This window comes from Oryctolagus cuniculus, chromosome 2 (genome assembly GCF_051225735.1).
Source record: "Oryctolagus cuniculus isolate XC-2025 breed Fujian yellow rabbit chromosome 2, ASM5122573v1, whole genome shotgun sequence".
Classification (NCBI taxonomy): domain Eukaryota; kingdom Metazoa; phylum Chordata; class Mammalia; order Lagomorpha; family Leporidae; genus Oryctolagus; species Oryctolagus cuniculus.
In genome coordinates this window covers 41,965,250-41,989,233 of record NC_142868.1, presented here as the reverse complement: position 1 = coordinate 41,989,233, position 23,984 = coordinate 41,965,250, and the positions used below count along the sequence as shown (strand labels likewise).

Genomic DNA, 23,984 nt, shown 5'->3' with positions numbered 1-23,984 from the left:
CCTCCACCCCCAGTGATTGAAATATAATTCACCTTGTTCATCTGCTGGCTGGGAAGCATAAGAAGCTACATAATTTGACCAAATCATAATGATATTAAGTAGCCAAGTCAAGCCCAGGGCCCTTATCTCCTGACTCTCTGATCCATGCACATCTTAAAAATAACCACATCATCTCTTAAGTTTCCAGAGTAGTTTCTTAGCCAAGCTTCCAAATCTTACCAAGAGTACAAGAAAATAATAACCTCAGGGAGATTCTAGCTGAGTGAATAATGGATTATTTAGATGAAAGGTCATTTTTCTTGAGCCTTATAATAAGTGATATTTCTGTAGTAGACTTCAAGTAAAAAGCACTGGACATGTGCCAGGGGTGTCATAGGACTTCTATGTTTAGAAACTGTTTTCAGTGTGAATACTTTAGATTGGGATAAATAAACATTTTAGGAACAGCTGTCCAAAGAATAAGCAAAAGTCCCAATTTTTCTATATTGAAATTGAACCAGGAGCAAAAATGTTGGACTGAGTAGTAAGGGAAAATGACTTCTATTACACAAAATAAGAACACAGAATTTAGAAATAAAGTTATTAAGAATTAGATTGATGTCTTTGAAGGAAAAGACCAATTTTGGGGGGATACACAGAGGGAGATGAGTTAAGGAAGGATGTGCCAAATTCCAGGCACTCACTGTGATAAACATGCCAGTTTTCTATGAATTAATTTGTGAAGATATGCATAAGCTTAGATGTGTGAGTAACAATAGTTAAAGATGGTAAGCTGGAATATTTGTGCCAACAGATAATAAACCCTGTTATCAAACTACTGTAATTAAGTATATGGTACTAATACAAAAGATTTGTTAGTGAGCAGAATAGAAAGACCAGAAAGCATATTTGAGTATGGATTTAGTTTATGATAATGAATAAAATCATTGACAGAGACTCAGTAAAATGAGGACTGGTGTGTTATAGCCCAGATAAATTCTAGATAGATGACAAATTTAAATGGAAGAAATAAAACTAACTAAAAAAGAGAATATATATGTAAATATATATTTAATCAAAGTGGGGAAGGTTTTTTTATCTCCTATATGCAAATTAATTAGAAGACATGCAACCAAAATATTTGATTTGGCAAATAATTATTCTAAGCAGATGGTATGTTAAGTATCCAACATTTAGGGGGAGTGAGCATTGTGGCACAGTGGATTAAGCTGCCACTTGGAATGCCTACATACTATATTGGAGCGCTTGTTTAGAGTCTCACTTCCCCTTCTGATCCAGCTTCCTGCCAATGTGCAACCTGGGAGGTCGAGGATAATGGCTCAAGCACTTGGGTCCCTGCCACCATGTGGGAGACCTGGATGCAGTCTTGGCTCCTGACAGTGCAGCCTAGCTCTGGCCATTGTGGGCATCTGGGGAGTGAACCAGTGGATAGATCTCTCTCCATACTTTTCTGTCTTGGTTGCTTTGCCATTAAAATAAATAAAAATAGATGAATAAATATTGTTTTTCATCTGCACCTTTAAAAGAGAAAAGAATACATCTGGATTTGGTAGTTGTGGGGAAAATAAAGTCACTGATGTGAAAGTTCTTAGAAACCAGGAGTTGAGTTCACATTTCAACTCCACCACTCCCATGTGACAAGTAGCTTTAATCTGGAGTCAATTTCCTCATCATAAATGGATTATAACTAGGAGTGATGTTCTAGATCTTGTTCCCACCTAGCATTTTACCTGTTGTAAAACTTTATCAGTTGTTAAACCATTGCTGGCTTGAAATCAGCCATTGTGAAAGTATTTCCCAGCATATCACTTGAAATCAGAATAGCTTTATAATAGTAATTGGTGTTTCATTGCTAGAATGAAATCCTGAGGCCTTCTACTTACAAAGGAAAAGAGTTTGGAAGGCTGAGCCCCAGCAGCACGATGCAGGCTCTGGGGAGGGCCTGGGGGTAGCTCAGGTGAGAGCAAAAAGCTAACAGGAAGCCAGAGGTACTGACTGCGGCCAGGCTCAGTCTCCTCCTGGAGACTGAGGGCAACACCCATTATGATCTAAAGGTTTCCCTCTGGCCTCACCTCTTAAACATTCTACACTTGATCTTAAGCAAAAGGCCAAGAAGCTACCACCGAACACTACCACCCTAACGACCAAACTTTGAACATGTGACCATTGTGCTGGAACACACCACATCCAAATCCAGCAGTTTGTTAGGATACAGTGAGATGATGCTTTATTAAGTCATGTTGTGTATTAAATAATGTTTCATTTCTATCAGAAATAAACAGTGTCTGTTAGTGCTTTTCACTAACATGAAGGAATTTGGGGTATACCTTGCAATACAGCCCATTTTCTTCTCTTGGTAATGCTTCTGCACCAAAGCCATCAAATGATACCTTTGAATTGTACCACTCAGCATAACACAACATGCACATGACTTACATTCTTTTCACCTCTTCTGAGTGCCTTTCAAATATATAGTTATCCTCTAAGTAGTTGAAAGATATACCAACCCTATTGGTCTCACTAGAAGCTGAATTTGTTTTTATTTCCTGATACTGATTTTGCTTTCTTTGTTTCTACTATTAATCTGCCTACCATGTAAACTGATTTGTGTTTTTAGTGTTTTGTTTTTAATTGACTTATAGTTTCCTGTCTTTGAGCTTGATCCAAGTACATAATTGTTTTAAGCTTCAGCTGGAGCTGGTGTTTGACTCTTCCCAGGCACTTTTAGTTCTGGCTGACAGAGATATAATAGGCTTGTTAATCTTTTTTTTTTTTTAATTAATGCTTTATGTTTAGAACAGTTTCAGGTTTACAGACAAATTGAGTAGAAAGTATAGAGAGCTGCTAAATAACAGCTCCCCTCTCCCATGTTTCCTATATATATATATATATATATATATATTTTTTTTTTTTTTTTGACTGGCAGAGTGGACAGTCAGAGAGAGAGAGACAGAGAGAAAGGTCTTCCTTTTGCCGTTGGTTCACCCTCCAATGGTCGCTGTGGCCGGCACACCGTGCTGATCCGATGGCAGGAGCCAGGTACTTCTCCTGGTCTCCCATGGGGTGCAGGGCCCAAGCACTTGGGCCATCCTCCACTGCACTCCCTGGCCACAGCAGAGAGCTGGCCTGGAAGAGGGGCAACCGGGACAGAATCCGGTGCCCCGACCAGGACTAGAACCCGGTGTGGCAGCGCTGCAAGGCGGAGGATTAGCCTAGTGAGCCGTGGCACCGGCCATCCCATATTCTTAATATAGTACCTGTGTTGCCATTGATTAAAAAAAAATACTAATAGCATTATTAAGTAAAGTCTATGGTTTACATTAGTTTTCACTTTTTATGTTGTGCACTCTGTAGGTTTTGAGAGGTGTAGAATGACCTATACCTTCCATAGTAGTATTGTACAGAGCAGTTTCAGTGCCCTAAAAACCCTCTGTGTTCCACTTGTTCATCCCATTCCCCCCTCCCCACCTCCAGCAGGCAGTCATTCTTTTCCAGAATGTCATAGCTGTAATAATATAGTATGCAGCTCTTTCACAATGGCTTCTCTTATTTAATAATATGCATTTAAGATTCCTTCTTGTCTTTTTTCCTGGCTTGATAACTCATTTCCTTTTAGTATTGAGTGATATTCCCTTGTCTGGATATACCACAGTTTATCCATTCACCTGCTGAAGGATTTCTTGATGGCTGTCAGATTTTTGGCAATTAGAGGTAAAGCCACCATAAACATCTTTGTGTGGGTTGGTGTGTGGACCTAAGTTTTCAGCTCATTTAGGTAAATACCAAAGATCGTAACTGCTAGATCATATGTTAAAAGTAGGTTTAATTTTCAAAGAATCCACTAACTTACCTCCAGAAGTAATTGTACCACGTGGCTTTCCCGCAGTGATAAATGAGAGTTCCTGTTGCTCTACATGTTCACCAGCATTTGATTGAAGTGTTTTGGACTTTAGTAATACTAATACACGTGTAGTGGTATCTCCTTGTTATAATTTGCAATTTCCTGGAGATCTGTGAGGTTGAGCATCTTTTTATGTGCTCATTTGCCATCTCTGTCTTTGGTGAGCTGTCTGTTCAGATCTTGTGCGCATTTATTAATAGGATGGTTATTTTATTACTGTTGAGTTTACCAGTTCTTTATATATTTTGGATACCAGTTAGTTTTCAGCTATGTGTTTTACAAATAATTTCTCTCAGCCTGTGGCTTGTGTATCATTCTCTATCTTTCTTTTTTTAAGATTAATTAATTTATTTAAAAGGCAGAGTTACAGATAGAGAGATCTTCCTTCCATCCATTGGTATATTCCTCAAATGGCTGCAACACCTGGGACTAGGCTAGGCTGAAGCCAAGAGTCTGGAAATCCATCCAGGTCTCCCACATGAGTAACAGGAGCCATCTTTGGTTGCTCTTCTGGACACATTAGCACGGAGCTGGATAGGAAGTGGGGCAGCTGGGACTCGAACCCATGCTCATGGTGCTCATATGCAATGCCAGTGTCAAAGGTGGTACCTCAACTGCTGTGCCACAACACTGGCCCTGTCCTTCATTCTCTAAACAGTATCTTTTCAAGAAAGTTTTTTTTGTTTGTTTGTTTTAATAAAGTCCATCTTGGCAATTTTTTTCTTTCCTGGATCATGACTTCAATGTTTATTTAAAAAGTCACCACGAAAAAAAAAAAAAAAAGTCACCACGAAACTCAAAATTTTATCACCTAGGTTTTCTCTTCTCTTCTAGGAGTTTTAGAGTTTTACATTGCATACTTAGATCTATGATCCATTTTCAGTTAATTTTTGTGGAAGTTAGAAGTTCTGTGTCTAGATTTTCTTTTCTTTCTTTCTTTTTTTTTTTTTTAACCATGTGGATATCTACTGGCTCTAGCACCATTTGTTGAAAATTTCCTTTCTTCAATGAATTTCCTGTACTCCCTTGTCAAAGATCAGTTGATTCTTTTTGTGTGAATCTATTTCCAGACTCTCTATTCTGTTCCATTGATTTATTTGTCTATTCTTTTGCCAATAACATTGTCCTGATTATTGTAGATTTTTAGTAAGTCTTGAGGTCAAGGAGTCAGCACTCTGACTTTGTTCTCCTGCAAGATTGTGTTGGCCATTCTGTCTCACTTGCCTGTCCACTTAAACTTTAGAATGAGTTTGCTGGAATCCACAAAATAGCTGGAGTAGGCAGGCTCTTTAAAAATTTTGCATCAGGGGCTGATGCCGTGGCTCACTTGGTTAATCCTCTGCCTGCGGTGCTGGCATCCCATATGGGCGCTGGGTTCTAGTCCTGGTTGCTCCGCTTCCAATTCAGCTCTCTGCTGTGGCCTGAGAGGACAGTGGAGGATGGCCTGGGTGCTTGGGCCCCTGCACCTGCATGGGAGACCAGGAGGAAGCACCTGGCTCCTGGCTTCGGTTCGGTGCAGGGCCAGCCGTTGTGACCATTTGGGGAGTGAAGCAATGGAAGGAAGACCTTTCTCTCTGTCTCTCTTTCTCCCTGTCTATAACTCTACTTGTCAAATAAATAAAAGAAAAAAATTTTGCATCTGCCTTTTAAAGTCAGAGAGATTTTTGAATTTTGATCTTGTTCCAATGCTATATATCTTATACCTTCTCTATATTGAGTGGCCATCAGAGTTTTGTTAACTAATTATTGTTAAGAGTAAGGGGTTGTATGATGCCGAATTACATTTTCACATTATGTAAATATATGCATGTATTCTGCATGCACATGCACGTTTGTGACCCTAAAGCAGTCGTTTTTAATCCCCGAAGACCTTTTCTTGGGGGTGAAGAGCTAGAGGCAGCTTACACAGACTTCACCAAGGCCTTTTTTGTTCTTAAATAATCTTAAAAAAGGTTTATTTATTTGAAAGATGGAGTGACAGAGAGAGAGAGAGAGAGAGGGAAGGACAAAGATCTTAACAACTGCTGGTTCACTCACCAAGTGCCTGCAACAGCCAGGGGTGGGCCAGGCCAGAGCCAGGAGCCAGGACTCCATCTAGGTCTTCCACTTGGGTGGCAGGAACCAAATACTGGGAGGCTATCATCCGTGCCTCCCAGGAGCCTTGGTAGGAAGTTGGTTCAGAAACATGGAATACCCAGAACTTGAACTTAGATACTCTGCAGTGGGGTACAGGCATTCCAAGTGGTAGCTTAACCGGCTATGCCGCAATGGCCATTCCCACCAAAGTAATTTGAAACCACATTTACCTGTAGGAATTTTCTGATTCCATGATTGTTGAGAACCACTGTGTGTGTAAGAGATGTTACTATGTCTGTGTTGTGCATTAGAACACATTTAAAGCAGAAAAAAAAAAAAAAAAAGCTGAGATTCACTGCTGTAATGAATTCACCCAAACACACCTCATTTTAAGGGCTGTGTGTCTCTTCTCACTCGTCTCTTCTCCTTGACTGAATTTAGTAATCTATTTTTAAAAAAATTTTATTTTTTTATTTTATTTGTTTGAAAGACAGAGTTACAGAGAGAGGGGGAGAGACAGAGTGAAAGAGGTATATTTCATCCTTTGGTTCACTTCCTAATTGGCCTCAACAGCCGGGGCTGGACCGCCTGAAGCTAAGAGCCCAGAGCTTCTCCTGGGTCTCCCACATGGGTGCAGGAACCCAAACACTTGGGCCATCTTCCGCTGCTTTCCCAGCCACTTTAGCAGGGAGTTGGATCGGAAGTGGAACATCTGGAACACTAACCGCCAATCATATGAGATACTGGCGCTGCAGGTGGTGGCTTATCCCACTACACCACAGCGCTGCCCCCATGAATTTAGTACTTTATAAGGGTATGGAAGTTCTATGAACAGGAAGAAGGTCTTAATTGTTTTATCAAATATGCTAAGGACAGTGCTGCAGAGAGAATAAGCCATCTAAAAACAATGATGTTTGTTTTACTTGAACTTTATCTAAGAGAAAGAATAGACATGCTAACTTTTAGATTTCCCAAATTTTAATTATTCAAGTCTTGCTTTATAGTTAGTATTAACAGTTAGATTTTCATATTTATATTTCAAGAATGCTTAATATGACATTGGATTTCTGCAATTTGCAATTCAATGCCTGAATTATGTTCTTAAGAATTATATTCTTAACATTCATGTTTTTATTCTCACATAAGCTTGCATAAATTTTTCAGAATTCTATAATAGCATGTAGAGAAATCTTAAACTGAACATTATAAAGTACCAGGGCCAGCACTGCCACACAGCGGGTTAAGCCACTGCCTGCATCACCAGAATTCCATATGGGTGCCGGTTCAAGTCCTGGCTTCTCCACTTCTGATCTGGCTCCATGCTAATGTGCCTGGAAAAGCAGCAGAAGATGATCCAAGTACTTGGGCCCCTGCACCCAAGTGGGTGACCTGGAAGAAGCTCCTGGCTCAGTGCTAGCCATTGCAACTGTCGGGGAATGAACCAGAGGATGGAAGATCTCTCTCTTTCTCTCTTTTTCTCTTTCTCTCTCTCTCTGCAACTCTGCCTTTCAAATAAAATAAATACATCTTTTAAAAAATTAAGCATTATATTAGGGCTGGCGCTGTGATGTAGCAGGTAAAGCCACTGCGTGCAGTGCCAGCATCCCATATGGGCACTGGTTCAAGTCCCAGCTGCTCCACTTGTGATCCAGCTCTCTGCTATGGCCTGGGAAAGCCATGGAAGATGGCCCAAGTCCTTGAGCCTCTGCAGCTGTGTAAGAGACCTGGAAGAAGCTCCAGGCTCCTGGCTTTGGATCTGCGTTGCGACCACTTGGAGAGTGAGCCAGTGGATGAAAGATCTCTCTCTCTCTGTGTCTCTCTCTCTTCCTCTCTCTGCCTCTCGTAACTCTGCCTTTCAAATAAATAAATAAATCTTTTTAAAAAATTAAGCATTATAAAGTATTTCATTCAAGCAACCAAGCATCATGAAGTTAATCTAGTTATGTGGAAACTAGCCTTCTTCCCCTGCTTACAATGATCATCTCCTTGCCTCTCTGATTAGCAGAATATGAGAAAAGATAACACATCCTTAGCAATGCATCGTAATGAAATACAAAGCTGGGGGGAATGACTTTAACAGACAGAAAATATTATCTAATTTTTATTCATTTTCAGATTATTAGTTAGGTTAAGTATTATTTACTGAGCTTTTTGCCTCTTCTATTTTATCTTTTGTAACTTATTCATGTCTTTTGTCTACTTTTCAGTTTGGAGGGGATGGAGGTCTTCTTTGATTGACTTTGTTAGAGCTTTGAGATTGGAGGTATAAGTATTATATACCAGAAATAATTTCTTCTGCTGTCTAATGTTGTTTTGGTTTTGTAAAATACTCTTAGGATCTTTTTTCACTTGACATTACGTGTTGAACACTTTCCCATGCTATTGACTCTTTTTTGTTTTTTTAAAGATTTATTTATTTATTTGAGAGGTAGAGTTAGAGAGGAAGAGAGAAAGATCTTCCATACGCTGGCTCATTCCCCAAATGCTCCCAATGGCTAGAGCTGGGCCATTCCAAAGCCAGGAGCCAGAAGTTTCTCCCTCATCTCCCATGCAGGTACAGGGGTCTAAGCACTTGGGCCATCCTCTACTGCTTCCCCAAGCCATAGCAGAGAGCCAGATCAAAAGAAAAGAAGCCATGACATGAACTGGCACCTGTATAGGATGCCAGCACCACAGGCAGAGGCTTAGCCTACTGTTCCACAGCGCTGGCCCCACCATTCACTCTTTCTTGGCAGTGCCATTTCAGATGTCTGCATGAAATTGTTTATTAGATTGTAAAAATAATTTATTTTGTTTATTTCCTATTACTGAGATTAGGTTGTTTTGTGACCTGCAATTTCTTATGTTTTTTTTTTTTTAATTTAATGAATGCATTTTATCATAGATACAATTTTAGGAATACAGTGGTTCTTTCTCCCATACATACCCTCCCTCCCCCCAACTCTCACCCCACATCCCTCTCCCTCTCCTATCTCCTTCTTCATTATATTTCATTTTCAGTTTGACTTTATATACAGAGGACCGGCTCCATACTAAGCATAGACAGTTTGCACCCACTAACACACACACAACATATGGAGTATAGTTTGGGAACAAAATTTGCAGTAGATTCTCATAGTACAACTCATTAGGGATGGAGGTCCTATATGGGGAGTAAGTGCACAGTGACTTCTGTTGTTCCTTTAACAATTAACACTCATATTTATGACATCAGTGATCACCCAAGGCTCCTGCCATGGGCTGCCAAGGCTATGGAAGCCTTCTGTGACCATAGACTCCATCGGTATTTGGACACGGCCATAAGCAAAATGGGTGGTCTCTCCTCCCTTCAGAGAAAAGTACATCCTTCTTTGATGACCCTTTCTTTCTACTGAAGTCTCACAGAGATCCTCCGTGTAGGATATTTTTTTCCACAGAGTCTTAGCTTCCATGCCTGAAATGCTCTCACAGACCTTTCAGCCCGACCAGGAAGCCTCAAGGGTTGATTCTGAGGTCAGAGTGTTATTTACAATGAATGTCATTCTAGGAGTCTGCTGTGTGGCCTGCTTCCCATATTGGACTTTCCTTCCTTTTTAATTCTAGTATTATTACCAGGCTCTTGATGTTATTTATATGATCACTTTTACACGTAAACCTATCTATATGTTGACTTTAACATTTAATACGATCATTTTAACAGTTAAGATAGCATTTATACCACTGATTTTTATGGATTTGGAGTCCTGTGACAAGTTTTTAGGCTGTACCCTTAGAAGTAAGTCTGTAGGACTATATGCAGAACTATACAGCTTTACAGTTATAGACTACCTCCTCCCTCTCTTATTCCCCCTCTTATTTTTAACTGGAATCTTTTTCCAATTGACTTAAAATACATATGGTTAACTCTGTGTTACATGAAGAGTTCAGCATATAATATGAAGAAAAGAAACAGAGAAAAAACAAAACACAACAAAAAGGATATACATAATAAAAAATAAATAGTGATAAAACTGTCCCTTGACAGTCAGGTCAAGGACTATTCAAATCATTGATTCTAAATGTGTCAATTTCAGTTCTATAACATTCATTTTAGGAGCACTATTAATTCTCCCGAATCAGGAAGAACATATGGTATTTGTCTCTTTGGGACTGGGTTATTTCACTAAGTATGAGGTTTTCCAGCTTGCTCCATTTTGTTGCAAAATGACCGGATTTCATTCTTTTTTTACTGCTGTGTAGTATTCCATAGTGTACATATCCCACATTCTTTATCCAGTCTTCTGTTGATGGGCATTTCAGTTGCTTCCATGTCTTAGTTATTGTGAATTGAGCTGCAATAAACATGGAGGTTAGATAGCTCTTTTGTTTACTGATTTCATTTCCCTTGGGTAAATTCCCAGGAGTGGGATGGCTAGGTCATATGGTAGGTCTATGTTTAGATTTTTGAGGTGTCTCCATACTGTTTTCCATAGTGGCTTTTATCAGTCTACATTCCCACCAACAGTGTGTTAGGGTGCCGTTTTCCCCACATCCTCTCCAGCATCTGTTGTTTGTTGATTTCTGTATGAGGGCCACTCTAACTGGGATGAGGTGGAACCTCATTGTGGTTTTGATTTGCATTTCCCTGACAGCTGGAGATCTGAACATTTTTTCCTGTGTCTGTTGGCCATTTGCATTTCCTCTTTTGAAAAATGGCTGTTAAAGTCCTTGGCCCATCTCTTAACTGGGTTGTTTGTTTTGTTAACTGCGGAGTTTCTTGATCGCTTTGTAGATTCTGGTTATTAATCCTTTATTTGTTGTGTAGTTTGCAAATAATTTCTCCCATTTTGTTGGTTGCCTCTTCACTCTGCTGTTTCTTTTGCTGTATAGAAGCTTCTCAATTTGAGGTAATCACATTTGTTCATTTTGGCTTTGACTACCTGTGCCTCTGGGGTCTTTTCCAGGAATTCTTTGCCTGTGCCAATGTCTTGAAGGGTTTCCCCAATGTGACCTGCAATTTCAATCATATATGGTCTAGTCATTGTTCCTCTTCATATTAATAAACTAAATATTTATTAGATAATTAATAAGAATATAATTGAAATAAATTTATTTAATCAAAAGCATTTTTTTCTTGTAAAATTTTGCATTTTCAAACTAGAATTATTTTTATTTTGAAAGATAACAGGGCCGGCGCTGCAGCTCAATAGGCTAATCCTCCGCCTTGCGGCACCGGCACACGGGGTTCTAGTCCTGGTCAGGGTGCCAGATTCTGTCCCGGTTGCCCCTCTTCCAGGCCAGCTCTCTGCTGTGGCCTGGGAGTGCAGTGGAGAATGGCCCAAGTGCTTGGGCCCTGCACCCTCATGGGAGACCAGGAAAAAGCACCTGGTTCCCGGCTTCGGATCAGCGTGGTGTGCCGGCCGCAGCGGCCATTGGAGGGTGAACCAACAAAAAAGGAAGGCCTTTCTATCTGTCTCTCTCTCTCTCACTGTCCACTCTGCCTGTCAAAAAAAAAAAAAAAAAAAAAAAAAAAGAAAGAAAGAAAAGAAAAGAAAAGAAAGATAACAGAAATGAAGGTTTTCTTAAAACCTGCCTTTATTGGCTTATTCTTTTTTTTTGTTTAATCTTCCATCTGCTGGTTCACCTCCAAAATGGCCACACTGGTCAGCGCTGTGCCAGGTTAAAGCCAGGAGCCAGGAGCCAGGAGCTTCTTCCAGTTCTCCCACATAAGTGCAGGGACCCAAACACTTGGGTCATCTGCTGCTGCTTTCTCAGGCACATTAGCAGAGATCTGGATTAGAAGTGGAGCAACTTCAACTGGTGGGATTTGAACTGGTGCCCATATGGGATGCTGGTGTCACAGGCATGGCTTTACCTGCTACACCCCAATACTGGCTCTCATTGTCAAATTCTTAAAGTATGCAGTTATAATACCCAGGAATGTTTGTGCTTAATATTTAAGGAAATAGATGACAGTAGTAAAGGCGGGTTATCTGATAAGTCATTCTAAGTTAATTTTTTTCTTTAAAAAAAATGCTCAAAGCTGTCATTAAAGCAGGTTTTACTTCAGCAAAAGTTAGAATTTAAGTACTTAGGTCTGTTATAAGGCTTCTTTTTAGTTGTGTTTACTGTAAAGATAAAACCAGAGGAACTTTCTGATGATCTTAGGAATCTTAATTATGGGCTTAATAATCTTAATTAAGTGACAGATACACTTTCATCTTCTAGCTTTTATCAAATTATAGTACTCCTAATTTAAAATTTCCTTTTCCATCGTTTGTTAATAGATTCCCTTCTTAATAATACACAATGTTGAGTCATGACAGAGAGATAACAAACAGGTCATTGTTTAAAATAATGTGCACTGTGTTTGATGGCTGTGAATTTTTGTTTTGAATTGGTTTCATTATACAATTTTAGTTCAAGAGTCTGATACATAATGTATTTTAACTCTTTAGTTCAAGAGGCCGATACATAACTGTATTTAACTTGTATTTAACTTGGTGTGCTATGAAGATACTTATTTTAGCTACATTATTAGCAGCTTCCAGTGTTCCTTAGGTTATTCTTTTTTTTTTTTTTTACAGATTTATGCATGTTGATATATTGTTTGGATGAGTAGGATTTTCTAATTTGACAGAATAATTATTTGTAAGTTTTGAGTTTATGTATTTAGGACAAATTCCTTTTCCTATAGTTATCTATGCATACACAGAAATTCAGTGTTTGAATTAGGTTCTGCCTCCCTTTTCAAGAATGTAGTTACTTAAAAGGTAGCATACCTAGGGCAGTATCTGGAAATCAGGTTGATATAGAGAAGTGCAAACTTGCAGCTTCTCCAAGAATATTCTAGGCCACAAGGGGTGACATGAGATGAAGTTTAGAGCATGGGAGGGTCTAAATTATGCATGAAGGTGGGAGATGGAGGGTACTGTATTAGTTGTAGATAGGAAGCCAGGCAGGCCACCCTGGCAGTGCAGAGAGCAGAACAGCTGCAGAGGCACAGCATGCACTGGTGTGTGCTTTCTGTGACAAGCCTGTTGCAGCTTACAGCTTGCCAGACTGTCATTCCCATCTGAGCTTGCCACCAAGTGATTTCAAATAAAAATCATGACAGCCATGGTTAATCTCTTTCCCTTACCTCAAGAGCAAATCCATGAACATGTATCAGATCTGTCTGTTCTTCATTGCTATCCTCTTAGCTCCAGCTGTGGTCATCTCACCTAGATTTCTGTAACAGCTTTCCTGATTCTACGTTTGCCCTTTTACAACCTGTTTTCCAGAAAGATTTTTTAAAAAAGAGAAGTCACATGTCATCCTTCTCCTCATTAATACTTTCTATTGAATTGTAATTGCATTTGGGATGAAATTTAATTTCCTTACAAAATCCTAAAAGGTCCAATGTGATTTGTTCCCCAACTACTGACTGACCTCATCTCTCCCTCCATCCCTGCCTCCTGCCTTGAGCTCCCACATCACTGGCCTTTTTGTTTCTCAAGTGTGCATATTCAACTTTTCTTTCTTTCTTACTTCCTCTCTTCCTCCCTTCCTTCCTCCCTCCCCTTCCCTCCTCTCCTCTCCCCTTCTCTCCCCTCCCCTCCCCTCTCCTCCCCTTCCCTTTCTTTCCCTTAAGATTTATTTATTTGAAAGGCAGAGTTACAGAGAGACAGAGGCAAAGAAAGAGAGAAAGAGGTCTTCCGTCTACTGGTTCACTCCCCAGATGGCCACAATGGCCAGAGCTGCACTGATCCGGAGCCAGGAGCCAGGAGCTTTTTCCAGGTCTCCATGCGGGTGCAGAGGCTCAAAAACTTGGGCCATCTTCCACTGCTTTCCTAGACCTTAGCAGAGAGCTGGATCGGAAGTAGAGCAGCCAGGTCTCCAACCAGTGCCCACATGGGATGCCAGCACTGCAGGTGGCAGATTTACCTGCTAGACCACAGTGCCGGCTCCTATTCAATTTTTCTTTTCCTCGTGCTTTGCTTTGTTGCTTTTTTCATCACTTAGTTCTGAATTCAAGTGCAGCTTCTTCAGGGAGGCCTTCCCTTAGCATTCCTTCCAAAGTTAGTATCTTTCAAAAAGCTAATCTAATGCTTGTTTCATTTATTCACATTTTGTTTTCTTTGTTGCACCTGATTCTGTAATTTGAACTCATTCATTCAATCTTTAATTCATTCAGTGAATGTTTATTTTCTACCTAGTTTATAGTAAACATTGTTCTAGGCACTTGGGATTCATTCAGGAACAACAAATGACAATAAAATGGCTATTTTTATGGAATTCCCATTAGTAGGGCAAAGAGAGAAGCTGTACATAATAAACATGATATATAACTACATTATAGCTATGTTAGAAGAAGGCAAGAATAAAAGAGAAAAATGGAATATGGTAAATGGAGATTGGGACATCTGAATGGTGGTTGGGGCAGAATGAATATCAGTAAGGCCTGGTTGAGCTGATTTTTAAAGCAAGGTCTTGTCTTTCTTTTACTTTTAGCTTCAGCAAGAGTCAGCAAAGTGAAAAAGTACTGTGCTGCTTCTAACTTTCATTCCACTTGGGGAAAAAAGAATATCATCATGTCAAACATTACAATTGACCCAGATGTCAAGCCTGGTGAATATGTCATCAAGAGCCTCTTTGCAGAATTCGCTGTTCAAGCTGAAAAGAAAATTGAAGTTGTAATGGCTGAACCCTTGGTGAGTAGAGCTGACCTATAAATCTGAAATATTTTCTTGACTTTTGTATTAGCCATTAGATACAAAATTTCCAAAGGAAAAAGTATACTTGAAAAAAATAATAAGGGACAGGCTAGGAGTGCGGTAGTAATCTAGAAAGCTTCAATGATTTCGGAATCTACTTTGGTAAGTTACTGCAGGTCACAAAAGATCAAGAATGTACCTCACCAGTGGGAACTGTGGGGCCAGATAAAACATAACAAGAAGTAAAGGCAAGTTTCAGCTATTCTGCAAGTTGATGCTCAGATTGTAGCCAAACAAAATAAGCAAGTGGGCATGTGTTTGCACTTACAGTACATGAGACCTGCGTAGAGAAAGTGAGGAGCTGTGAGACTAGAGCCCATGGTGAGGAGGAAGGGACTGAACGGCTGAGAACATTGAGGTCAGATTCTCATGAGTTGTAAATGCTGTCATGGTGGATGATACACTGCTTGCTGAGTATGAGACAGAGAGTTTGAGGGTAGAGACTCATTTGCTGTTGTACATGGGTGAGGCTGGAGAGAAAGGGTCCTTTGAGTAGGGCACCAACAGTGGATTATGGTTGCAGAAGAAAGAGAGGCAATAAAAGTGAAATCAATAGAACTTGACAAGTAATTAAATAGGAGTGGCGTTTTGAGAGACAGTTTGGGGTAGAGATGTTTTGAACTGTTAGGAAAAGTGGTAATGTATTTACTTGGGTTAGGAAAAGCAAATAAGATAATTTTTCATTTGTGAACGTTAAGCTTGAGTTACTAGTGACCTAACCCTGTGGCCTTGCTTGATTGGCAGTTGGAAATTCTTGTAGAGCACTTACAAGAGATGGTAACTAGAAATACAGATTTTGGTGCCATCTGTATGAAGCTAAAAGAGCAGATGATGATTGCAAAGGAAAGAGAGCAGAAAATAGAATTCTTATTGCCAGTAATGGAGGCAGAGTACAGTGAATACTGAGACAAGAGCTTACTGGGTTTGCAGGTAATCTTGGCTGATCATTAAGAGCACAGTTTTAGCTTATTGATACAACTTTAGGAAGTAACTTTGGGTTTGAAGGCAGTGGATATGTGATGTACCAGGGTCATAGTGTAGGTTAGAAGGAGATGGTAGTGAAGAAAAAGAGAGGGATATAACAGCTGACACAACTGGATTAGGGATAGATACTCATTGCCAGTTTGAGACTCAAGAGGGATTGGTGCTTGTTTCAGGCCCAGAGCAAATGAGTGGCAGAGTGAGGAGTTGGGCACAATGGCAGTGGCTTCAGAACCTGTCTCCTTCCTCAGAGAGGGGAGGTGATAACCTTGGGGAAGTAAAAAATGGTGTTATCATTGTTATATGCTTTTCATTTTCACAGTGAAGTAAGACTTACACTTGCTCATTATGGGCACAAGTTTCTTTCTGATCATTAAGTGGAGAAAAGCATCTGTGAAATAATGTGTTTTGTGTCTAATACATATTAAAAGATAAAAGATTGTTTGTCAAGTGTGTATTTCAGAGCTGTGTAAATCTCTGTAGTCAGTTTAAATTATTCCATGATTGTATTTTGTAATTATGATTAATTTCATCCTAGTATATATACTTTAAAATGTGAATAATGTGAAGTTCTGGTTTAGAAATGGGGCTTTCAAAAGCTTATAGACATGAATGAATGAGTATAATGTTTAATTTTAAATGTGCTTACTCTACAAAATGTTAGTTTTCATTTTCAGTGGTCTCTAAATTGTATGATAAATTACTAGCCTGCTTAAATAGCATACAGGAAGAAAGGGAACTGTTTTTATGGATTGTAATTGACATGTATGTGTGCATATTAATGAGGTTATAGTATGATAATAGATATATGCAATGTCTAGTGATCAGAATAATCACTTTTTAAAAATACACATTAAAAGTTTTATTAAAAGATTTTCAAACATATTAAAATAGGCATTATAATATTAAGAATATTCAGGATCCATCACTTAGCTTCAGCAATTTTCAACTCATACAGCACATTTTAAAAACACTTTATCTGGGGGTCAGAGTCATGATGTAGCTGGTAAAGCTGTCACCTACAGTGCTGGCAATCCCATATGTGCGCCAGTTCTAGTCCCGGCTGCTCCACTTGTGATCCAGCTCCTTGCTAGTAGCCTGGAAAAAGCAGCGGAAGATGGCCCACGTGCTTGGGCCCCTGCTATCCATGTGGGAGACTTGGAAGAATCCTGGCTCCTGGCTTCAGCCTGGTGCAGTCCTGTCTGTTGCAGCCATCTGTTGAGTGAACCAATGGATAGATAATCTCTCTCTCTCTTTCTCTCTCTCTCTTTCCCCCTCCCTGTTTCCCTCTTCCTCTCCCTCTTTCCCCCCTCCCCCCTCCCTCTCTGTAGCTCTTTCAAATAAATAAATAAATCTTTAAAAAAGAAAAAAAAAACTTTCTCTGGGGGTGGGCATTTAACCTAGCAGTTAAGATGCCTACATCCACATCAGAGTTCTAGATTAAATACCTAGCTCTGGCTTCTGACTCTGGCTTGCTGCTAATGTAGTCCCTAGGCTGCGATGACGATGGCTCAGTGACTTAATCTTGGCACCTACATGAGAAACCTGAACTGAGTTCCCAGCTCCCAGCTCCCGGCTTTCAATTCAGCTTGGCCCTGGCCAATGATGGCATTTGGAGAGTAAATCAGCAGTTGAGAGAACTGTTTCTCGCTCATTTGCTCTCTTTCTCTGCCTCTCAAATTAAAAACAAGTTAATTAAAAATTTCTTAATCTGATTTATAAAATATTTTATAGTAGTACCATTGCTGTATGGTTCTATCAACTCTCAAATAGTGTGTTCATTCTTAAAGAAATTTAAATTTTGGGCCGGCGCCGCGGCTCACTAGGCTAATCCTCCGCCTAGCGGCGCCGGCACACCGGGTACTAGTCCCGGTCGGGGCGCCGGATTCTGTCCCGGTTGCCCCTCTTCCAGGCCAGCCCTCTGCTGTGGCCAGGGAGTGCAGTGGAGGATGGCCCAGGTGCTTGGGCCCTGCACCCCATGGGAGACCAGGAAAAGCACCTGGCTCCTGGCTCCTGCCATCGGATCAGCGCGGTGCGCCGGCCGCAGCGCGCCGGCCGCGGCGGCCATTGGAGGGTGAACCAACGGCAAAGGAAGACCTTTCTCTCTGTCTCTCTCTCTCACTGTCCACTCTGCCTGTCAAAAAAAAAAAAAAAAAAGAAATTTAAATTTTGAAATGTAAAGGTCTTGAGAGGGAAAGTCTTAGAAGAAAACATGGATGAAGTCACCTAATTTTGCTGAGGCTGTTAGATGCTTTTTTTCAATCCTTCACCATCCTTTTTCTTCTGTTGCTGTTGTCACTGCACTCCTGTAGGCTCAGGCTCTGTCACAGGAGAGCATTGTGGCAGTTTCTGAACAGTCACAGAAGGGTCCCTCACCTTTCCATTTTCCCCTCACCAGACTTGCCTTCATCCAAAACACAAATGTGAACACCTTTCTGCTCACTTTTCATTGCTAGAGAGTAAATTCGAGTTTTGGTAGATCATTCCAAGTTCCTCATATCTCATGACAGGGTGTGTTTAGTGTCTTATGGTCCTCCTCTCTTGGTGTATGCTGTGATGTGGAAAGTATCCTCTGTGTGTGCTTTGGTCCTGAGATGTGTGCTCTTATTTCTCTCTCAATCAAAAATGCTTTTAAAGCATCATCATCCTTCCTAACTTTCCACTTGTTCCCTTTGTCATGGACATCATTTCCACATTAAATGGGTCTTTGTATCACCATAATAGTTCGCACACACTCCTTGATTAGATTATGTCATATTTATGGTCAGTTGCCTACATGTTTATGCCCTCTGATGTGAGTTACTTTATGCCTGCAACCAGATCTTTATCATCTCTCTCTGCAGCAGTGTCCTGGTGTAGGTGCTTTGTAGAAGGTACTTGGTAAAGGTTTTTAACTTAAATTGAATTTAGCCTTATGAAACATTGTGGTGGCCTGAGCCCTTTGCCTAACAAAACACAATGTCATTCTTCTAGTCTGAGCTTCTAATAGTTCTTTCAGAATAGTCTGATAGTATTTTATTCATTCATTTAACAGGTAATTGCAGAGATATCTCTGGCAATGTAATCTATGATGAGGTTATAAAAATTATGGCCAATCGTGTCAATGATTCCATCAGAATACAGGTGTTTCTACCCTATCCTCACATTGAAAGTGGAGCGGCATCCCTGCCTACTCTTCTTAACACAATAGAAAAACTCCAAGTCCTCATATATTACAGATTTATCCTTTACGTGTCTTTTTACCAGCATAATTTCTGCTGATCTCTATCAGGGGTCTGCCAGCCTTGTTTGTATTTATATCTAGGTTTGAATGAACTGGAAATCCTTAGTGTCAACATAATGAAAATATAATATATTTAACCTAATGCTGCCACAATGTTTATAACACAGCCTCAAATGCTTTTATTGTGATTTCATTTATTTGGAATCTATTCCATACCCCCCCCTTTTTTTTTTAATAAACAGCCATCAAGATATAACTCTCTGGGTCCTTGAATGAAAATCTTGTAGAGTACCTTTAAAGAAATAACACCCAGGGCTTGTCAGATGCAAGGAGGCTGGCTTGGCTGTGGTCAGTCAGACAATAACTCACAGCAGAACTTAGAATGGCTTCTGCTGAATGAATTTAATCCACTATGAAAATGAGTGAATTGGCTTTTTCATTCTCATATTAGAAAATGTAACGCAAGGAGGTGAAAGAGGCCAAAAGATTCGAAGATTAGCTGAGCTTGATTTTTGGCCATAATTTCATTTCTATTTTAGAAGATTCAGGAAGGACAGTCATTGATTGGAATTGCAGCTTGCAAACTATGTAATCCAATACCTTAGCTGGCTTGCTTTCTAAAAGGAGATGGATCAATCCTAGGTAATGACCCAGGCGTATCCAGCTTTATCTATTAATCTTTTAGATTGCCAATGAATAGAAAAGAAGATAGCTCCCCCCTCCTAAAAAAAGGACTTATACTAGTTTTTCAGAATATGAAACAGATATGTATGTTAGTCTCTGTTTCTTTCAAACTGCATTTTGCCGATATTTTTGCCTTCTCTTCACATTTATTTTGACATGTCATATTTAAGCCTGAAGCACTAAACCACTGATTAGGAGCATAGTGTATGTGGAAGCCTTTTTGACTGTGGTCTCCAGTATATAATAATTTGGGTTATCAGTGTAAGATATTTTTCAAGGGATTTGAGTCCCTAGAGGACGTTCCTCAAGTCCCTGAGTGGGATAGTTTAGGCTATGGCTGCTGGCTCTCTAGGGAGCTAGAAACAGAAGATAATGATTTGGTGCTATGGTATAGAAGGCTTAAGCCTCCACCTGCAGTGCCAGCATCCTATATGGACACCAGTTCAAGTCCTGACTGCTCCACTTCCAATTCAGCTCCCTGCTAATATGCCTGGCCCAAGTGTACTTGGGCACCTGCACCCATCTGGGAGACCCAGAAGAAGTTCCTGGATCTTGACTTTGGCCTGGCCCAGCCCCAGTCTTTGCAGTCATTTGGGGAGTGAACCAGCAGATGGAGATATCTGTCTCTCTTACTTTCTCTCTGGATCTCTGCCTTTCAAATTAATTAATTAATTAATTAATTTCTAAGAAACAGAAGATAAGTTGGGTTTTTTTAATATGATATATAGGCCAGCGCCGTGGCTCAATAGGTTAATCCTCCACCTGGCGGTGCCGGCACACCGGGTTCTAGTCCCGGTCGGGGCGCCGGATTCTGTCCTGGTTGCCCCTCTTCCAGGCCAGCTCTCTGCTGTGGCCCGGGAAGGCAGTGGAGGATGGCCCAAGTGCTTGGGCCCTGCACCCCATGGGAGACCAGGAGAAGCACCTGGCTCCTACCTTCAGATCAGCGTGGTGCGCCGGCCGTAGCACGCCAGCCGTGGCGGCCATTGGAGAGTGAACCAACGGCAAAAGGAAGACCTTTCTCTCTGTCTCTCTCTCTCACTATGCACTCTGCCTGTCAAAAAAAAATTTTTTTTTTGATATATAAATTTTTACTAGCTTCCTTGTCTTCATGCCGATAACTTAACTCCTGTATCCCCAGTCCATATCGCTCTCCTTTGCTGTTTCCCAAGATAGACAGTTCCTCTGTGGGTAAGGTAGAGGGAACTGCCCTTGGTGAACTTTTACTGCTCCTCTCCTATTCTCCTGTCCTTTGGTTTTAACCCTATAGAAATTATTTACTACAACTGGTGGAGGTGGTGGTTCAGGAGAGAATGTTGGCTTTGAGTGGGTTCAAGCTGCTGTCTGTAATTGTGAAGATAATGAAAGGGAGGATCTAAATCTTTCTTAAACAATTTTTCATAAGCATTCATTTTTCATAAGCATTTCTTTCATTTTTCATTTCAATTTTTCATAAGCATTTCATTCAGCCCCCTCATTTCTGTCCTCAAGTTTGGCCAATACTCTGTGAGTTCCCATCCTCTCCAATTCCTGAGTCTTTGTGGAGTTTCAAAGCATCAGCTGGCTTGGCTTTCCTGACTGCTGGGCAAGCTTTCCTGTGATTGTGCCACAGTGTTGTCTGCTCTGTGGTCATCTCTGTGATTTTCCAGAATCAGCCCCACTTCCAGCTTGCTGTCCTAGATCTCGTGTAATGTTCTTGTCCTTTGCTCTCTCATTAGACCATCTGCTCCACATGGCAGGGATTGTTTTCCATCTTGTTTGTAGCAGTATCTCAAGGGCTTGCAACAGTGCCTGGTGTTCTGTGTGCCCCAAGCATAATTTAGGTGATTGAGTGAGTGAATGAATGGGCAGACCTCAGACTTTGCCTTGTGCCTACTTAGCAGCCACCGTTGTTTGAGGAGAGGAGTTATGCTCTGCCATCTGCTTTTACTCCTCTTCTCCCATTCTCCTGTGCTTTTGGTTTTAGCCCTTTAGAAGTTATTTACTGTTGTCTTGTGAAGGGAGTAGTATAGAAGAGAATGTTGTCTGTGAGTGCCTTCCACCTGCCAACTTTGTTAATTATTGAAATATTTCAGTATCCTTATAATCTGGCTGTTCCAGAATCTTTTAAATAAATTCTCTTGTTTTCCCTGGAAACTACATGTTGCTGTTAGTATTCCATAAATATGTATATCAGTTATAGACTCAAATAGGAATATAAAAGAATATGAGCCTTAGGGTCAGTATTAACGATCTATACTATTATGAAAATATTATTGTTTTGAAAAATAAAAATAATTCTAGATATTATATAATAAAAACATCTCTCCATTCTTGACCAAAGTGATCGCTGTCAACAATTGTGGTTTTCATATATATTGTTTTTTTTTTTTTTTTTTTGACAGGCAGAGTGGACAGTGAGAGAGAGAGACAGAGAGAAGGTCTTCCTTTGCCGTTGGTTCACTCTCCAATGGCCGCCGTGGTCGGCGCTCTGCAGCCGGCGCACCGCGCTGATCCGATGGCAGGAGCCAGGTACTTATCCTGGTCTCCCATGGGGTACAGGGCCCAAGCACCTGGGCCATCCTCCACTGCACTCCCTGGCCACAGCAGAGAGCTGGCCTGGAAGAGGGGCAACCGGGACAGAATCCGGCACCCCGACCGGGACTAGAACCCGGTGTGCCGGCGCCGCAAGGCGGAGGATTAGCCTAGTGAGCCACGGCGCCGGCCCGTATATATTGTTTATCCATTTCTTCAGCATCTGCTGTCTCCTTTTAAAAGGATTTATTTATTTGTTTATTTGAAAGGCAGAGTGACAGAGGAAGGAACAGAGAGGTCTTCCACCTGCTGCTATACCCCCCCAAATGCCTGCAACAGCTGAGGCTTTGCCAGGCGCAAACCAGGAGCCAGGAAATCTATTGATTCTCTCACATGGGTGACAGAAACCCTACTACTTGAGCCATCACCTGCTGCCTCTCAGATGCATTAGCAGGAAGCTGGATAAGAAGCAGAGGTGGGACTCAATTCCAGGCTCCCATGTGGGACGCAGATGTCCCAAAAAGGGGGTTATCCTGCTGTACCATGACACCCAGCCAGTGCCACCTGTTTTTTTTTTTTTTTTTTAAGATTTATTTATTTATTTATTCGAGAGGCAGAGTTACAGAGAGGGAGAGACAAAGAGAAAGGTCTTCATCCACTGGTTCACTCCCCAAATGGCCACAACAGCTGGAGTTGAGCCAGTCTTGAAGCTAGGAACCAGGAGCTTCTTCCCAGGCTCCCACGTGGGTGCAGGGCCCAAACACATTGGGCCATCTTCCACTGCTTTCCCAGGCCATCAGCAGAGAGCTGGATCGGAAATGGAACAGCTGGGATACAAACCAGCACCCATATGGGATGCTGGCACCACAGGCGACAGCTTAACCCACTGTAGCACAGTGCCGGTCCCTTTACCAGTTTTAAAAAACACAAATGGCGAGGGTTGATGTTTGACTTAGTGGTTAAGAAGCCTGCATGCCATATCTTAGTGCCTGGATTTGAATCCTGCTCCATTCCTGATTTCAGCTTTCTGTTAATTTGCAAATGCAAGCAGGCAGTTGTGATGGCTCAGTATTTGGGTTCCTGCCACCTGTGTGGGAGACGTGGATGGAGTTCCTGGCTCTGAGCTTCAGCCCAGCACAGTCCTGGCTGTTGTAGGCATTTGGGTAATGGGACAGCGGATGGGAGCTCTGTCTGTCTTCTCTCTGTCTCTCCAATAAGAAATAAATCAATAAATAAGAGTTAACATTTGCAAATGGAGAAGATATATATGTTTTGTAGATTTTTTTTATATTATTTGACAGGTAGAGATATAGATAGTGAGAGAGAGAGACAGAGAGAAAGGTCTTCCTTCTGTTGGTTCACCACCAAAATGGCCGCTATGGCCCGCCCTGCGCCGATCCGAAGCCAGGAGCCAAGTGCTTCTTCCTGGTCTCCCATGCCGGTGCAGGAGCCCAAGCACTTAGGCCATCCTCCACTGCCCTCCCGGGCCACATCAGAGAGCTGGACTGGAAGAGGAGCAACTGGGACTAGAACCCAGCGCCCATATGGGATGCTGACACCGCAGGCAGAGGATTAACCAAGTGAGCCATGGCACCAGCCCCTGTAGATATTTTTAACAGTGTAAGTTGGAGATTATTCTGTGTCAACCCATATTAATTTATCTTATCCTAGCAATTGAATGTTATTTCAATAAATGAAAGGGCCAATTTTTTTTTTTTACCAGTTCTTATTGATAATTAGCTTTGGATTTATCCCAGTTTGAGGCTACTTTGAAAAAACTGCTTTAGTAAACATTTTCGTATATAGTCTTTGCATTCATGTATGTGTGATTACAGAGAAAACTTTGTATTCTTTTTAGTTATTGTTTGTGATGATGGGTTGCATAGACTACAAA

At 41.0% G+C, this 23,984-nt stretch overlaps 1 protein-coding gene across 33 annotated transcripts in view; it reads left to right on the top strand.

The window, feature by feature from the left end:
* Positions 1 to 23,984, top strand: part of FRYL (FRY like transcription coactivator) — a 299,529-nt gene that overhangs the window by 132,523 nt on the left and 143,022 nt on the right. For all 33 annotated transcript variants that reach the window (XM_070068188.2, XM_089325409.1, XM_089325408.1 and 30 more), the window contains one exon: positions 14,429 to 14,628. In XM_070068188.2, the coding sequence (XP_069924289.1) occupies positions 14,509 to 14,628 (120 nt within the window). In that variant the 5' untranslated portion in view covers positions 14,429 to 14,508. The remainder of the gene's footprint in view (positions 1 to 14,428; positions 14,629 to 23,984) is intronic.